At 40.2% G+C, this 18,623-nt stretch overlaps 1 protein-coding gene across 10 annotated transcripts in view; it reads right to left on the reverse strand.

Annotated features, from left to right (window-relative positions):
• Window positions 1-18,623, reverse strand: part of robo2 (roundabout, axon guidance receptor, homolog 2 (Drosophila)) — a 331,192-nt gene that overhangs the window by 33,534 nt on the left and 279,035 nt on the right. For all 10 annotated transcript variants that reach the window (XM_038694178.1, XM_038694177.1, XM_038694176.1 and 7 more), the window contains 9 exons: window positions 18,238-18,249; window positions 13,494-13,618; window positions 11,713-11,884; window positions 8,355-8,560; window positions 7,195-7,276; window positions 6,899-7,064; window positions 6,597-6,763; window positions 5,122-5,243; window positions 1,672-1,903 (listed from right to left, as the gene is read on the reverse strand). In XM_038694178.1, coding sequence (XP_038550106.1) covers window positions 1,672-1,903; window positions 5,122-5,243; window positions 6,597-6,763; window positions 6,899-7,064; window positions 7,195-7,276; window positions 8,355-8,560; window positions 11,713-11,884; window positions 13,494-13,618; window positions 18,238-18,249 — 1,284 coding nt within the window. The remainder of the gene's footprint in view (window positions 1-1,671; window positions 1,904-5,121; window positions 5,244-6,596; window positions 6,764-6,898; window positions 7,065-7,194; window positions 7,277-8,354; window positions 8,561-11,712; window positions 11,885-13,493; window positions 13,619-18,237; window positions 18,250-18,623) is intronic.

Genomic DNA, 18,623 nt, shown 5'->3' on the forward strand with positions numbered 1-18,623 from the left:
TGAATGATTTAGCAGCTTATTATCATGCATATTTATACTAAACAATACACATTTTTCATTAGAGGCCTCTGGGACTGTGCTAATAGAGCCATTAGTGGAGTGATGTATGGCAGGCAGGAATATAACCCCCTGTTTCTCATGCGCACACAGCGATGTGCTGCATGATGCTGCATGATGAAGGAATACAAACATATAATATCCATACAAAAAAGAATAGCTAATGTAAAGCAGTGGGTGGGTGTGGGAGGACACCTGTGGACCTTCCCAAGAGATACCCATCAATGCGGATGTAGTTTTGTACACTACAAATGAACACTTTTACAAACGCAACATTTTTACTAATGCCTAAATAGACATTATTATGCATAAAAGATGGACCTCCTTAATCAATCATTCAGTGGGAATCAGATGGCAACCAGAGTTCATTTGTCAGCCATGACATGACTGTCCAGATGGAGAGTGAGAGAATGTGTGAAAAAGGCGGAGAGAGACTACAAAGATTGGAGCGCTGAGCATACTCTAACCATGCATCGGTCTGGACCTGCTATGGGGATTCTCTAATTTTGTTAGCTAATGGACAAACTAAGTTTTAATCACCCTCTGAACAAGACTTCTCTATCCATCTAGCTGCCCTTCTCTGTAGTCTCAGGGTCTCTGAGGAGCCTACAGCTGTTTGTTTGACGGCGTATCAGCTATGACCAGGAACAGCAGCACGGTTGTGACAGAAATAGAAAGTGGTCGAGCTCTCTGAGGGACTGGGATGCAGATAGAGCAGAAGCAGGGAGAGTTATCAGGATTGCTAATGGGACATGCAGGTTCTGGAGGCCTTAGGGAGAGGTAGTGTGCTGGAATGTATGTGTTTACTGTGTGAGAATGTGTGTCGACATCTGTAATGTGATGGCAGTGCGTACACTGGCTGGAGATATGGTCGCTGTGAGAAAGGGAAAATAAATGGGACTGCCACACACAGGAGGTGAATTGTCTCCTATACATGCAGGCCTAAATATGTTGTGGCAAGAAGAGCTTTGTCTCCAGTATGCAGAGTCTGTATTTGTCTCATTGTGCTGTTGTATGCATGCACTGTGTGTCTTTATTTCTTTCTTTATTTCTGATGACATTGTAATTTAATTTCAGTTTGACTTGAAGGTTGAAGCAAGGCTGGTGCCGTTCTGCAGGATGCATTTCTGTTTTGGCATAGGTCAAAATAGCACATTCATCCAAACACAGACCTGTGTGTGTGTGAGATTTTGTGCCACACAGCTCTGTAGCCGTGTCAGAGCCTGTATGAATCACGCTTTGGGTGACAGATCATATTCACAGGAGGATGTGTGTGCTGCGTCCAATCACAGCTCAGGCCTGTGGCTGCTGGGTGATGGATTAGAAGAAGGCTGGCACTAACATCACCAATCAAAAACAAAAGCAGCACAGCAGGAAGGTCAGGCAAACAAACCTGCATGCACGCACATGCATCTACACACAAACTCTCCATTCTCCAAAGGGAGGGAGAGCGACGCCTGTGATATTATGACAAAAATCAACATGAAAGCAGCCTATGGCGTCATGTGTCATCTGTCATGTCATATTTGTGTGGACGCACCACAGTTTGACTCACTATGTTGTTTTGCTTCTGACTAAATCTACTAATACTCAGTACGTTCTTCTTCCTCATACCTTCCTCTGTTGTCCGAGCTGTCCTGGATTCACTGTCCATGCCTTGAAACTCGTTGAAATAAGGACGGACCTTTATCTCATACACAATGCCCTTTTTGAGTGCAGAGAGGATGACACTGCGCTCAGAAGGGACCTTCACATCCTGGGTCTGCCAGGGTCCTGGTGAAGGCAGTCCTGACGTTTGCCTATACAGAACTCTGTAACCCTGGATGAACTGGGACTGACGATCCACCTGAGAAAGTCAATGAAGACAAGATTACTGTTACATTTCAGTGCAAAAAGAACTGTGCAGAGTAGATTGGTAGATGCTGTCTTGGGCCAACCACTAGATAATATCAAAGGATGTTTTTCTGCAATGTATTTCTTCCTCACAGGATTGCATTCATGACACTTTAGAGGCTCGTGCTTGTTTAATGGGCTTTTTATCACCAGCTATGACACAGTTAGCGCAATTAACACCCTGACATAACCTCATACACCCAGCTCCCAGTCCCAAAGTGTTCCCTCCTCTATTAAAAAGACTTTCCATAATGTCACCTTAAAGGACATATGCATGTCTCATATGTATTATAAATACTAAACTAGTGACACTGCAAAGCAGGTCCCACCACATCTAAGATGGGTTGTGAGTATGAGAATGGCATGTAGCAGCAAATACGGACACCCAGGGGACATGAGGAGAATACACAACAGAGGTGATAACAGCAGATCTGTCCCATAGAAAAGACAGAGACTAGAAGTGTGATAGTCCCCTGCAACCGACAAAGCCCCTCCCTTAATACTTGGGGCTTTTTAGCTAGACAGAAAAAGCTGAATTTATGCAGAGGAGGAGTGGGTGCATAACTCATTGTAATGGCTTGTTAACAGTAGAAGAAGTGAGTGGGGCTTTCAAGTAAGATATTAAGCAGCTGTTTTTCGCCAGTGTAGCCTTAGTAAATCAGCAAAATGGATTCCTTGCTTGGTGAGTCACTTTCATTAATGGATTGATTAGGTAGCCATGTTTTGTGTTGATTGTACATTACAATCATAAAGCAATGCTTTAGAATTAAATTAGCTACCAAGTCTTGGGGTGAGACTTATTACAGGGTTCAATAAACATGTCACCAGGAAAACTGCTAATGTGGTTCATTTGAAAATGGAAACAGGCACCCCATGCCACTAAGTGATAGGTATGTACTGTAAATACCAGCACCTGATGATTTATAGAACCACAATCAAACTAAAGCACATACAGTATCTCACAAAAGTGAGTACACCCCTCACATTTTTGTAAATATTTGATTTTATCTTTTCATGTGACATCACAGAAAAAATTACAGTTTGCTACAATGTAAAGTAGTGAGTGCACAGCTTGTATAACAGTGTAAATTTGCTGTCCCCTCAAAATAACACATCACACAGCCATTAATGTCTAAACTGCTGGCACGTCAGTGTTACAAGGTCTCAGGTGTGAATGGGGAGCAGTTGTGTTAAATTTGGTGTTATCACTCTCACACTCCCTCATACTGGTCACTGGAAGTTCAACATGGCAAATAACACCCTGAGGATCTGAAAAAAAGAATTATTGCTCTACATAAAGATGGCCTGAGCTATAAGAGGATTGCCAAGACCCTGAAACTGAGCTGCAGGTCAGTGGCCAAGACCATACAGCAGTTTAACAGGACAGGTTCCACTCAGAACAGGCCTTGCCATGGTCGACCAAAGAAGTTGACTGTACGTGCTCAGCGTCATATCCAGAGGTTGTCTTTGGGAAACAGACGTATGATTGCTGCCAGCATTGCTGCAGAGTTTGAAGGGATAGGGGGTCAGCCTGTCAGTGTGTGACCATACTCCGCACACTGCATCAAATTGGTCTGCATGGATGTCGTCCCAGAAGGAAGTCTTTTCCAAAGATGATGCACAAGAACGCCTGCAAACAGTTCACTGAAGACAAGCAGACTAAGGATATGGATTACTGGAACCATGTCCTATGGTCTGATGAGACCAAGATAAACTTATCTGGTTCAGATGGTGCCATGGGTGTGTGGAGGCAACCAGGTGAGTAGTATAAAGACATGTGTGTCTTGACTACAGTCAAGCATGGTGGTTGGAGTGTCATGGTCTGGGGCTGCATGAGTGCTGCTGGCACTGGGGAGCTACAGTTCATTGAGGGAACCATAAATGCCAACATGTACTGTGACATATTGAAGCAGAGCATGATTCCCTCCCTTCTGAGACTGGGCTGCAGGGCAGTATTCCAACATGATAACACCTCTAAGACGACCACTGCCTTGCTAAAGAAGCTGAGGGTAAAGGTGATGGACTGGCCACGCATGCCTCCAGACCTAAATCCTATTGAGCATCTGTGGGGCATCATCAAATGGAAGGTGGAGGAGCGCAAGGTCTCTAACATCCACCAGCTACATGATGTCGTCATGGAGGAGTGAAAGAGGAATCCAGCGGCAACCTGTGAAGCCCTGATGAACTCCATGCCCAGGAGGGTTAAGGAAGTGCTGGAAAATAATGGTGGCCACACAAAATATTGACACTTTGTGCCCACTTTGGACATTTTCACTTAGGGGTGTGCTCACTTTTGTTGCCAGTGGTTTAGACATTAATAACAGTGTGATGTGTTATTTGAGGGGACAGCAAATTTACTTTATATTGTAGCAAGGTGTGTTTCACTTTAATGCTGTCACATGAAAATATAAAATCAAATATTTACAAAAATGTGAGCGGTGTACTTGCCCTCATTACCATACAATTAAATAAAAAACATTTTAACCAAGGCAGTGGTGTTTTTTTGTTTGTTTTTGATTTTTCAAATTTAATAAAATTGTCAAATGTATGGTGAAAAAGCAGGTGTGTGTTTGTACTGTTTGTATGCATGAATGTAAAAGAAGATTAATGCATCATCTCATGGCAGTAGAAAAACAAGAAAACCTGTATTGACAAACATTAATTTCAATGTAATTCCATCTGTTCAAAATCTTTGTTTTAAGAGGGAAGCAGCTGAGGATATACGGAAGATTGATGAACAACCAGATGTCTCTGACATTTCTTTTTGATGTTCAGTGTGGTTAAAAGAAACAAGCTCTCAGGTATTTCATGTTCAGCTACTTTTAAGTCACCAATTACAATATTTCAAAGGTGCAGTCTTAGGGAACAACCTGACTAAACTTTCCTGACATAAAACAAATTGTAGCCCAAGGAACACCTTGCTTGCTTCAAAGAGGGATCTTTGGTACCAACTATCTTGACTATATGGCTCAATTTTACAAAATCAAATATGTAAAAATAATGCAGAGGGAAAATAAACCGCATTTAAATTGAATAATTTTTCATATTTAAGTTCTTCCAGAGTAAACAATTTAACTTAACATTAACAAATGAAAATAATGTACTTGCTGTATGTGTAGCATTAGCTAAACACATTTGTATTCTGTATGCAAAAAGATAAGCTGCACTTACCGTCCATGTGACTTGAATGGTCGTGGGACTCACGACAACTGGGTTGTGCAACCGAACCATGACCTCACCAAGCTCCTTCTGTACGTGCCTGTGGTCGACACCCTGAGCTGGAGGACTTATATCTATGAGGGATAAAGAAAAAAAAAAAAGATAAAAAGAGAGAAAGGACCCCAAAAAAGTGTTCCCCACTCTCCCCACTCTTGGCTTTCATAGAGTTCACTCAGTTCCTCACAAAAATCTTGCTCCATCACCATCAGAAGCGGAAAGGGAAAAGAGTGACTCAATAGACTAATCGGTTTCAACAAAGAAGCATGCACTTGGTGATCACGATTTCATTTTAAAGGGGCAACTTCATCTGCATTAAAATGACTTCATTCCATTTTGTATTAAGGCACTTGTCTAGTTTGGAGAAAAGAAAGCAGACTAGGGCTGGTAAAGTTCTTTAGATGTGTTACTTGTCTGCACTTGCTGGGGCCTGACTGAACAACCACATCAACGAATGAACTCTGAGTGTGCGAACCAAGACATAGTGGATGGGAGATGAATGGACACTATGACACAATTTTCCAACTCATTTCCCATTTTGCACATGCATGTGTTTCAAGTTACAAGCAATAAAAACTCCAACGTTGAGATAGTGAGTGTCGTTGAAGCGAGCCACATTTTGATTTATTTACAAAAGGAGGCAAAAAACTCCCAAGAGAAAATTATATTTCAAAAAAGCGTCTTCCCGACAACCCAACACAGTCATGAATCACAGGCCACACTAAAAGGGCAAGGCAGGCCAAACACAGTTAGAAAGAAGTGAAAAATCAATTTGTCATTGATGCATTCCATGTCAATAAACACCTCTATATATCATCTCAAGACCTTCACCTCAGTACGAGAGAGATATGCTGCAATTTAAATGGACTCTTTTTTAAAACACACTCCCGGCTTGCATTTGGCAGAGCTTGGTCAAAGGTGGCTTTTTTATTTATTTATTTTGCTGGGGATTTATCATATCTATGTAATCTGGAGACTGTGGTCTGTCTAGTACCATAATCAAATCTTCTTTGGATTTGAAGGGAGTCATATTCTCCTGTTAAGATCATTAACTTTGCGGGGATAGAACTAACTCAGTTAGGCTTTCCAAAAGTAGACATGCTTATTTTACATAATTGCTTAAGTGTAGCCTTAATGAGCTGGGCTGAGATGGAGAATTTGACCTCTGGAAAGTTCTGCAGTGTTTCAATATAGCTATTCACTGCAGATTGCTGAGAGGGGCCGATAAGTATCACACTTTGAAGGGGAGCAAAATGACCTTACCCTATCAGTGGAAGCAGAAATTATATTCAGCAAAAAAGGATAACCACATGCCAACAGTGAAAGTGATAATGAGGGTGAAATAACTATACATACATTCAATAAATGCTGTCAATTTAAAGGATTTGTTTGATGTGTTTGTTGATTAATTGGTTATTAATGTTAGGTACCTTGTGTTCTGACAGGATCAGACATGGGGCTTGGATCACTCAGGCCCTGGCTGTTGACTGCTCGGACCATGAACAGATAGATGGTGTTGGGACGAAGACCTTTGACAGTAAACTGGGTGGTTTTGATATGATCTGCTACTGTTTGCCAGCTGTTGCTCACTGATTGACTGTAATGCAAGAGAAAATGGTGATTTCACATTATTATGTCTTTTAATGTGGTACATATACATAGACCTGCCATCCATAGCATACCAAGGCTCTTAAATAATGAGGGAGGGGTTGATGTTACTGGTAAAACAAACCTGAATGCTTCAATGACAAAAGTGGAGACAGGTGATGCTCCAGCCATCCCAGGCTGCCAGGACAAGGACACGCTGTTCTTGGTGACATCAGTGACCTGAGGTTTAGATGGTGGGCCTGGAAGCTCATTCTCATCATGGTTTTTCATGACCATCACTCCACCTGATTCTGAATGGAGGACGAGAAGGAGACAGAGTTAAGCCACTTTCTGCAAGGAAAACTACAACTGACTAGTCGAAAAACTTTTTTTTGTTCCTCCACATATACAAACACATGGAATCATTATGCCATCTTGTACCTTTGACTTCCAAGAATGAACTCCATGATGTTTCACCACTGGAGCTGGTAGCCACACATGTGTAGATCCCAGAGTCTGAAAGCTAGTATACAGTAGAATATGCATGTTTAGTATGAATAAAAACAAACACACCTACTAACACACACTCAACACACAGATTTTAACAACTCCACTAATAACTCTTTACCAAAAAGGTTCTCTAGCAATGACTGACTACATGTGACCTTCTTATCGCTGAAATGCTGAAAAGTGACGGGGCGACTTTATGAGCTAGCCTTCTGCTGGCCAAATTGTGTGTCATTTGTGAGTGCCTCAAAGTGCTGACGCTAATTTACTAATGAATTCCATTTTCTACTCACCACCCCTCCATCACTTTTCCACTCCCCCTCCTTATTTCCCCACTGTCCTGCCGACCACAACAAAGCCAGGCTAATTAATTTAGGGTGGGCTGCTGGAACCCCCTGGACCGATGACAGCTGGCTTGTCTCTCCATCCCTCAAAGGAACTTTCGTTGTTTGTTGGTTTTTGTCCCTGTGCTTTCCATCCATTTATTAAATAACATGTCAGTGGTCGGCAGCTTTGTCAAGCGTAATAGATATTCCACTGAGGCCTCCGAGTGGGGAAAGGAAGATGTGAGCCTCTTAAATTTAATTTACTCTAAACGTGTACATGTGTACACATGTGTGTGTATATATCTGTAAGTGCATACATGTTTCTATCCGACAGCTGGAGTCCATCCAACCCTGCACAGCTGAGCCTGGTTGGAGCGTGCCACTAAGTGATACTATCAAACAATTTAAAAAATCAATGCTGCCTATTCATCTCTTTAAGGCATCACGCCCTGCTAATCGAAGTTCTGCTTAAGCCATATCCTACTGCATTCTACAAAAGCTCAAATCCTGCAGTGTTGCAAGCATGACCATACAAAAGCATATACTGTAACTGTATAAACATAATAAACATTCAATTAAGACACATAATCGAGGGCATTGACAACTTAAACAACTAAAAAAAACAAAGTGTGAAACAATAAGGGATCTGATAATAGACAATCAGAGTTAACTCTAGTGATGGACAAAGCTATTATGATATAATATTGGCACAGAAGCATAAATTCATTAGATGTTATTTATACCAGTAAGACCAATGAAACCCTTTACCTTGATGTTTTTGATCTGCAGGCTGCCCAGTTCCTGCAGGGACATGCGGGAATCCTTTCCCAGCAGACTGACCCCATCCTTCAGCCAGCTGATGGAGGGGATGGGGTCTCCTGATGCCTGGCACTTCAAGAGTGCCACACTGTCTACCCCAAGTGTCTGATTGGACGGGCCTTGCCGAATAATAGGAGGTGGCCTGTCTGTGAGCACTGTGATACAAAAACAAAATTGTGAACATATTATCGATATCATTCTGAAGTTTAGATGGATGATGGTGTTAACATTAAGCATCTGACTGTAAAGTAAACTGAGTGACAGCATTGATCATAAAATGCACTGGGGGTGGATGTGGGTATCTGTCATAAAGTAGACTATTTTCTCTGTAGGTCTTGTAATTGCGCCACTGAACAATGGTCATATGCTGTATTTCCAGGAAGCAGGGAAAGAACAGCTGAGTAGTGTTTTCTAGTTTAATTGATGTGGCAGAGGGATGCTAAGCAGTTTCCAGTTACTGCCTGGGTAGCCTTATTTTTATACACTAGTCTAGACTCTGTGGTACAGTTTAGCGGTGAGACTTGCCTATTGACTCAGTGTGGTTCAGATAAATACTTCATTATGTGCAGCGTGTGGCATGATGAAAGGTGAACTTCAAACACTAAATGTTACTGAAACCACCTGATGATACTTGTATGAGGTGTAAACAGAGTGAAGAATAGTATCTGAATCTTAACTTCAAATAATAAGAGGAGACAACCCTTTTATTTTTCACTTTAGATGAATGCTAATACTGTGAGGAATTCCATTTACATGAGCAAATTCATTTGTTATAATGTGCCAAAAAAAGCCTGTGGGTTCCTTCATGAAATAGTGGCTATGTCAGAGGTGATCTCAGAGAGAGTAAGCACTCCAACACACAGGCAGTTTATATATTTAGAGTTGAATAATGTGGAGTCCCCCTGGCATCACAGAACCCACATTAATTAGAAGGTATGGATTAATGATGTCAGACCTGCAGGGGCTAATTACCAAGTCTACCTCAGTAACCTTTCAACACATTATTACACCCTTGTTTTCACCCCTATTTTCTCTCTGGCAGCTACATCTGACAAAAGGAAGTGATTCCAAGTCATACACTTTTGCTGTGTTATGGCCACCCCTCACTTTGGGTCATTGAAGACAGAAAGAGAATAACTGTGCAGAAACCTGATAAATTATCTACCACAAGCCAAATGTCGTACATCAATTTCAATAATGATATTTCACTTGTTATTTTAGTCCTCTGGAATGTTCATATTAGGGCAAATGCAATCATATGGATTCAAAGTGATAATGTAAATCAGAAACTTAGCCAAGTGAGGATTCAAAGCACCTGCTACTAGCTCGGGACTCACTATGCTGCCCTTTATCTTATCTCATAAACACACCCGCAAATGTTTCATTCTGCCATTGCTTTCACTTTAAGATTTAAAACCACAAACATTTTAAGCTTGAATAAAGGCTTTTGTTTCAATACTAAATAGCTTGAATTATGTTGTGCATCCATGTTTGTTAATAGATGTTTAAAGTAAAGCTCAGAACTCCAACACTTGCCTTATTTAGAGAAGAAAATAAGCTATAGTTTTGACAGAAGCAAGTGCACAAGCGTATGACATGGTCTAGGGATCTGATGCGCCTGACGTCTGTGTCGATGGCATGAAGGAGTGACAGTGGGAGGAGGCAAGGCTCAACTAGCCTTGGGTCTCTGGATCAGGAATTTCTCATTACAGATCTCCTTGAACTCCACAGACTGTTGTCGGGGTACGGGGCAGTAAATCACATAAAGACTGCAGCAGGTGTGGCCATGACCTCACCATGGCCTTCCTGCAACCTTTCCTTACCTGCCTCCTATTCATTTAAACCTGCCTAACACCCGTCTTGCTGACATCCCTTTGGTAGAAGCAGTAGAAAACGACAGATTTAAATCCAAAAACATAAAGTAAACACAAATTAAACTGTTGATATGCCAAGAGTATTTGTCTGTAAAATGTGGGGATATATTAATCCAGGCAATTGAAGGACATACCAGTTTTGTATGTGCAATAGAAGCATTCCTGCTACAAACAAATTGTTGGAGAAGAAAAGTGTTTCTTTAGTGTTTTTAATCTTTCTGCTAGCAGGTACTTCAGTAGACATATGGATGGCCGTCTATCTTGCCATCTCAACAGCTGAGCAGATTAGATGCTCCCGCACCTCACAGAGGACCACATAATTCATTCCACAGAAAACCATAGTCACTCACTCACTCAATCATACCCCCCCCCCGTGTCTCTTTCTCTTGCTCCCTTCCTCATACACATACTTGTACCTCGCCCACTCACCCAAACGCTGATCATTAAACTTGAAGGAACTCAAGGGCAATGCTTTATTTCATTTCCAAAAGGAAAAGCAAAAAATTTTAATTAAATTGTGTGAGGGGAAAAATTAAACAAAGAGCGTATTGCAAAAAAAAATTTAAAAAATAACAGTTACTGAAGGTCATGGACATATGGACATTTCTCAAACAGTAGCTGAATGTATCCTTGAGTAACTAAAAATTATAATTTTAAAATTTCCATATAAACTCGGCAAAGCAAAAGAGGTGTCACAGTTAAAACGTGGCAAACTAAAATCAGATGTCACTGATGTTAAAGGTTTGTTGTGTAATATTTCTGAGGATCTATTAACAGAAATGAAATATAATATTCATAACTATGTTTTCAGTGGTGTATAAAGACCTTGCATAATGAACTGTTATGTTTTTATTACCTTAGAATGAGCCATTTATATCTACATAACCGCGGGTCCCCCCTTACATTGCCAAGTTGCGTCGTCATGTTTCTACAGTAGCTGAAAACGGACAAACGTCGCTACAGAGCGCGTTTCATCACTGCATTCTTGTTCTACTTCTGGTAGAATTCAGGCAGTATAGACACCCATCACTACTTTGAATATGTAAGTTTATTAGACACATTAGATCGTGGGTGGGAATATAAGATGTATATGTGTAAATAATAATAATTTGTGAGAGGTACATGAAGTAAATGTTTAAAGGAGACCTATTATGCTTTTCCACATTTTACTTATCTACAATGTTATAATGTTGGATGTTCATGTGAAACATGGCCAGAGTTTCAAAAAATGGGGTTAAAGTATTTATAAGAAATCTACAATATAGGACTGGAAAGGCAGTATAATAGGTCTCCTTTAAATGCATATTGAAAATACATTTGTGTTAATATACACATATGCACTAGCTTCACCACATTTGCAATGGTGAAAGGGTATGCGCTAGTATGCTGTTCTGTGCTGGCATGGAAGAAGTTACGCGTCAGTTTTCCCTCACCATCTGTGACCTCCAGTTGAGCCTTGGCGAGGATACTGCCTGCAACGGTCAGGGCCTGGCAGATATAGTAACCAGCATCTGCCCGCTGCACAGATGAGATGGTGAGGTCTCCGCTGGGTGACACAGAGAAGCGACTGTTGGGCTGCTGGGGTTGGTTGGGAAAGAGTAGATTCTGCAGAAAGAGGAAAAAATGGGCAATTACTGAGAACATGGAACTAGTACAACAGAAAACCTACAAAACAATCACACACCAACCACCGCCATACTCACACATACTGTGCACACTCATGTACACACAGACAGTCTATAACAGCAACAATTTCATCTATCAATTGATTAACCAACCACAGAAAAACTGCCCAACGTGTATACAGTTTGATGACTTGGTTTCATACTTATTCTTGAGCCAAGCCAGAGGCTCCACAACTCTTGTTGGCTTCATGACTACTTTCCTATCTGCTTCAATTCCACAGCAGCTTTGAGCTTCTCCTTTACCCACAGAGACCACCTCATATGACTTGAGCTTGTACTAAATATAATATACAATCTATCTTTAGAATAGCTAAAGAGGATGAGGATAATCAGTCCCACATATTTTAGAGTAAATACACAGGATCAGATTAACAAAACATCACCACTACTTCTTTCAGTCACTCTTTCTTTTTTGTATTCTTTTTTACCTATGATACTCAAAGGTAACCAGCAAATACATGAGCTGGATTTAATTACACCAAATCACTTTAATGCAAAAAATATATAAATAATAAAAGTGTCTATGCTTTTCAAACACATGAGAGACGTACACTCCATTATCCTCCAGTGTGAGAAAAAGGCCTTTCTATCATTTAATTACGGTACTGAATTAACAATTTTGTTCTCTCAACAAATACCTTCCTACCGTTTATATGACAGTGTGGGTGAGGCAGAGAAAACATCGATAAACACAAGTGCCAAGATGGCGAGGGCGTTTGTCCAAAAGTGGCTGCAGTGCATTCATTTCAAAATGCTCATCTTTAATGACAATGTGAGATACGCTGGATATAATTTTTTTATTCTATCTGAACAAGTTCACAACATTACCCAGTGTTACTGAGTCATACACTTTAGGTCACGCATTGGTAAGGGGTAAAGTGGGTGAGCATTACACCAAATGTTTGTCTGAACACGTAAGCATGTCTCACACTTCTGTTCACTCTTTTAAGAGAACTTTGCTGTAATTGTTGGCCTGCAGGCTATCTGTGTGTGTGTGTGTGTGTGTGTGTGTGTGTGTGTGTTTGAACCTTAGCCAGAGCTGAATCATATCTCTGGCTCATCTACAAGCTCCAACAGGCTCCTAATTGGCACTGTTGTTGAGTGTTGTAAGGACACCCAGGTATTTGAATGGGTTATCTACTTGAGTGAGGGATAGGATCATTCTTATCAGTGCAGGGTCACAGGAAACCGATTAGCACTTTGCCAGGCACACTGTCGTTTTGGCGGCTCCTGAGAACAAAGGTGTATCTGTGTCTGTAGTAAAGATACTGATGACAGATAGTAAAGTTTGAAGTGCTGTGTGTATTGTGTGTATATGCACGGCAGGAGAATCATATGTACTCAGCAATTGTATACAGCCAGGTGAATCCAAACAAAGTGTTGAGTGTTAATTACATTTGACACACAGTAAATAACAAAATCTGCCAAAATAGCACTATATTTTAACATAGAACAAATAATGCTAAAAAGCAATAAAACATATTTTTTTAAATCTACACACTGGGTTGTGTGAGATTGTTTGCTCTTACCTGACTTCCCTCCTTCTGCCAGAAGACAGCAGGCTGAGGGTTTCCTTTGGTTTCACACGGGAAGGTGGCAGTGCGGCCTTGAGCCACAATTTGGTCCCTTGGGCGGATGACAAACTGAGGTGCAGCTGAAGGGCAAAATCACCATGGTTAGTAGACCGGTGGTACATAGTGAGGCCAAACAGCAAGGTTGGAGATTATTAGAGCTTGGGGATTTCAAGCAAAAACAAGCAATATAATATATAAAATGGGAGTGGCGTAAAGAGCTTCCATGCAGCGTTTTATCCATATTTTGCTTTTGAATGGCTCTGAACAGAGGAGGTACACCAATGACTTTCATTGCCATGGTAACCAGGTTGGCCATTCATCCAGGTGCGGCTAAGGCTGAATGAATGACAGTCACATTGGCATTCACACGGGGAAGTGCCTTGGTCACAATGGCGTTTAGATCTGAGACAACACAACGGCACACCCATGCCCTGGAAACATCCAAAACTATGAAGACATATAAGGGTTAATCATATCTAACTTTCCATATGTCGGATTTAGTCTGGATCAGAATACACCTCATATAAAAGTCTAGATCTGAAATGGCTCAATATGTCTGATCAAAGTTGTACCAAAAGGGAATGGGAGAAAAAAAAAAAAAAACTATTTCTGTTTACCACACTTCAAGCTAACACCTCTTCATCAGAGGGAGAGTAGAGGCTTGAAAAGCTATCAAACTTTGAAATGGTAGTGTGAAGCTTTCTGAGTCAATATTCACGACTCCATGAGGAGCCAGAGCAGTTGTCACACACTCGCAGTCGGGACAGAGTAAGAAATTTCTGACTGACAACATGGCAGATGCAGTTCAAAAAGAGAGAGGAGAAGAGTGAGGAGTTTAGAGATTAGGTCCAAGTCCTTTGGTGTGCAGTGTTGTCTCTCTTCACTCCCTGACCGATCACTGATGGAAGGTTAAGTGAGGCAGGATTTCACACCACCCTGTCTTCACATTTATAACATTCACCCTTTTTTTAATGGGACAATTAACAAGCAATGATTAATTAATAATTCCATAGTTTGGATAATAATGAAATAAAGTGTGTTTCCTTGCCCGTGACAAACTTTGACTTAACACTATTTTAATATTTGAGCAATTTATTCAAAAATTCAGTTTTTATCCCAAATAAAAAAATACTGTATCCTCCATATGGATGAGAATACATAGAAACAAGGAAGACATTATCCTTCATAGCATTTCTTTATGAACTACTAACCTGGACTCACATTTCTTACACAGTTACCATATGCTAATCAGAGGTGCAACAGCAGAATATTACCACAATTATCCCAGCAGCAAAACTAGAAATCTTAAACTGTCTGAACTTTGGCCTGCGGTAATTCACTGCCTCTACTTGTTTATTCTATGACTGTCACTGGGGGTTTTAGTCCCATGTTGACACGTGCTATGTTTGTCAAGATAAGAAATCAGTGACACGGTCCTTACAAGAGGAAACATGGTTCTTGCTGAGATAATGAAAGTCAAAAAAATAAAGACTTAGAGTCTCTGTAATAACCTCAAATAAGAGCAGACAATGGGCAGGGGAGGCCATTTTCTTTAGACAAACAAAATTAAAAAGATTTCTACACTTTGTTGTAAAATTATATGACAAAAAAATTTATTGTTGCAATGCAACATCTTGCACTCTTTCTGTTTCTTTTGGTTTCTTTGTAAGTCCTTCCACTGACAAGCCAGCTGGTTCTAGTAAGGCCAAACTCTTCCCATTTGGCTGGCTTCTCCATGTAATCCCTTTTTGGGGGTGTGTATTTGTCAAAGATACACACAGTTGGGAATGGTACAGATGGCTACAGATTTACTGCCTTCCCATTTGGCCTTCTGCAGCTTGGATATCTTGTGGCTCTCACAATGCTGGACCTGATACAGAGCTCCTAAATCATGCTCTGGCAAGGACTCAGTTCCCTCCCTTCACATCCTCTGCTCTGTTCCATCCCACACATTGCATTACTAACTACTCGCTAAAAATATGGTTTAACACCTTACAGACTGGTCCCTATCATAGTACCGCCTGGCATTGTCCATGCATTGTCTCCTGTATCAGTGTTTTCTTCTTTCCCGTTCTCATTGGCTTTTAAGCACACAAACTCAATTTTGTCTACTGAAAACATTTTATCCAACTTATATCCACATTTATGATGCTAAGTACTGTCAAATAGAAATAAGTTACGTGAATGTTTTTGAAGTTTATAATTGGATTTTGCGTGTATGGGTGATATGGGTGGTTTGCACCTGGATGTGAAAAACAACAAAGAAAAAATGTTCAGCTAGATTTCACCCAACCTACTAAAGAAAAGTTGATGTAACCAACAATTTGGCATCAGTGGAAGCTTTTTTTAACTAAAATACCCTAATTAATGTTTCCTACTGCACTTGACTGTTTGACCCATTGATAAAAAATATATACATAATAAAGTATCTATTAGTCAAAACCATTGACTGTGCTTGCTTTTCTTGGTGGCCTGAGATTAATCTTGGGCTCATTTTATACCTGTGGCACTACTTTCAATCTCCCTTTCTATCTTTTTGAACAACACTGGAAAATGAAAAAAAAAACACTTAGGGGAAATGTTAGGCGGACTGACTTAAAAAAGGAAAGTGAAGCCCTAAAGAGACGCATAGATCAAAAACTCAGACAAATCAAGAGGAAGTCAGTGTGTGACAGTTTCACGGCTTGGCTCAGGGCTAACTCACACTGGCCCTGTTTCTGATTCAGAGACCCTTAATGACATGTGAGAGGCTCCTTCCTGTCCCCTCCTAAGGAAACACATAATCAAGTGCCCATATTTAATTCATGACAAGTCACATCTGCCTGGTTTGGAGAAGGCTCAAAAAACAGCAGTCAGGGCGAAAAGAACAAATGGACAGAGAGGCAGACATCTATTCAGTACACCCAGGCACATAAACTAAGAAGCAATGCCTCCTCCTTTAAAATCCCACGTTCAATCATATTTTATTCAGAAGTCGACAGCAATTACTGTCTCTCCCACAGGCAGAGTGAATGTGTAATTTCCTCCATCTTCTTGAAAGCTGACAGTTTGACAATCATAGAACAGCCACTGCTGTTTTGGCAACCAAAGTCCTGCCACTGAGGCAGTGTCTGGGTTTTTCTGCCAGTCAAGCCCGTCTTGACACACACTTCTGCCATTATTTTCCTCTCCCTTCTTTGTCCTGACGCATGTTTCTTGTTCCTGTATTGCTCCCGTTTCTTCTCTCAGAAAGCGCAACTTCCTCTCCAGATGCCCATTTTCACTCACATACTCTAACAATTTAACATTTTAAATGTATCATAGATGATTCTGTGATGACCTTTTCCCCATCTATAGGGAAATTAAATGCTCTGTGTTGTAGGGCTCAGAAGGAAAGACGCACGTCCAAAACAAACAGATCTCAGCTTTGTGTTCCAAAAATCCACAGATGGCCTCAATACTTGCAAGTTAAACATGTCTTGGACCATATGAGATGACAATGTCTGAGACTATCAGACTGTCAGACCACTCAGTCATTGTAAAGGACTAGAATCTATAGAGTCTTTAAGAGATAAACTGGTAACAGAAACTTTGAGTTGCTATACTTGATAAGTCTGTGCTGTTGTAAGGTGTTGCTGAAACCTATACCAGTTCCAACAGCTGCTGGTCAAGATCAAATATGATAAAAATATAAACAAAAAAGAATGTGCACTTGGCAAAGACAATTATTTGGTATACTTTGCAGCTGATGTTAAACTAAACAAAATACTAAGTGATTCTTAAAAGAATGGACTTGGACAAGTCATTACAAAGCTTTTAGACTGCTGTCACGTCGATACTGATGAAGTTTGTTGACATGTATTTGAAGCAAATTCTATCCACTTAATTGATTAAGTTCAAAACATATATGGATATTTTGTCAAGTTTCTGCAAACAAACTAAGTGCGGCTGGCTGCATTGATTAGGTTGGGTACATATCATATTAACACATAAAAGACAGAGCTGGTGTAATAGGCCATTAGTGATTTTCACATAACTAAACCAGGTAGAGCTGAAAAATCTACACAGGCTTAGGGCTGGACGATATGGCCAAAAATGTTATCACAATAAAATGTTTAATATTTGTCTTTATCAATAATTATCAGGACAAGTTTCAAATCGTTATTTCTTTCGAGTTTAAAGTCTGATTTTTGCTCCTGAGTGAAAGTTGAAGAAACCTGATGCTTAATTGTGGTTTAAACTCTTCTTTATGTGCAACATCTGAGGCCAAACAGTGGATCACTTCACAAATCTGAAGCAGAACATTCAAAACAATTATGATAAAATCAAATATGCAAGAGTACAATTAAGTAAAAGCTTTTTCCTGTCCTTTTTCCTCAAAAACATAAAAATCTTAATGAAAAAATTAAATCCTAATTCATATATGATTCAAGTGAATAAAGTCAAACATTTATTGAATATTTATTGAACATTTGTTATATTGTTATTGAAAAAAATATATTGCGATAATTATTGGTTTTGTTTTATCGTCCAGCCCTACACAGACTACATAACTATTTGCAAACATTAATTCTGAGTGTACACAATGTGAGGTAACACCTGTGTTAGTTAAGTACAGTAATATTAAAGCAATGGTAATTGATTATCAAGCAGTCAAACGCAGCAGTGTGTAAGAAGAGGGCATGCAGGATGGAATCAAATCAGAAGGATGGGTACTTACCTACAGGGCGAGCTGGAGACACAACAATGGAGGAGTGGATACACAAAAGAAACAAATTAAGAAACAGACACACAAACATAACATAACAAAAAGGAACAGAACAAACATAATAAAATAAGACAAAAAGAAATCAAAGTCAGAATGAATGACATGTTGTGTTGGGGCCAACACATTTCTGGTACAGGATAAGCATGGCAGAGAGGATCCAGTAGCTTTTGTCTGCTGGACAGTTTTACTGATAAGCCCGGTGCCTCTGTTTCTCAGACACCTGAATGATGATGGTAGTCTGATATGAGCAGCCCCTGGTGGTCAGAAAATTGCATTCAAATAGCAGCCAGTTCTACTCATCACAGACAAACATACTACTGGACCTTCGCTGTTTGCAA

The sequence above is a fragment of the Micropterus salmoides genome, unplaced genomic scaffold (genome assembly GCF_014851395.1).
Source record: "Micropterus salmoides isolate LMB-PRFRI ecotype aquatic unplaced genomic scaffold, ASM1485139v1 Ms_hic_scaffold_3, whole genome shotgun sequence".
NCBI lineage: Eukaryota > Metazoa > Chordata > Actinopteri > Centrarchiformes > Centrarchidae > Micropterus > Micropterus salmoides.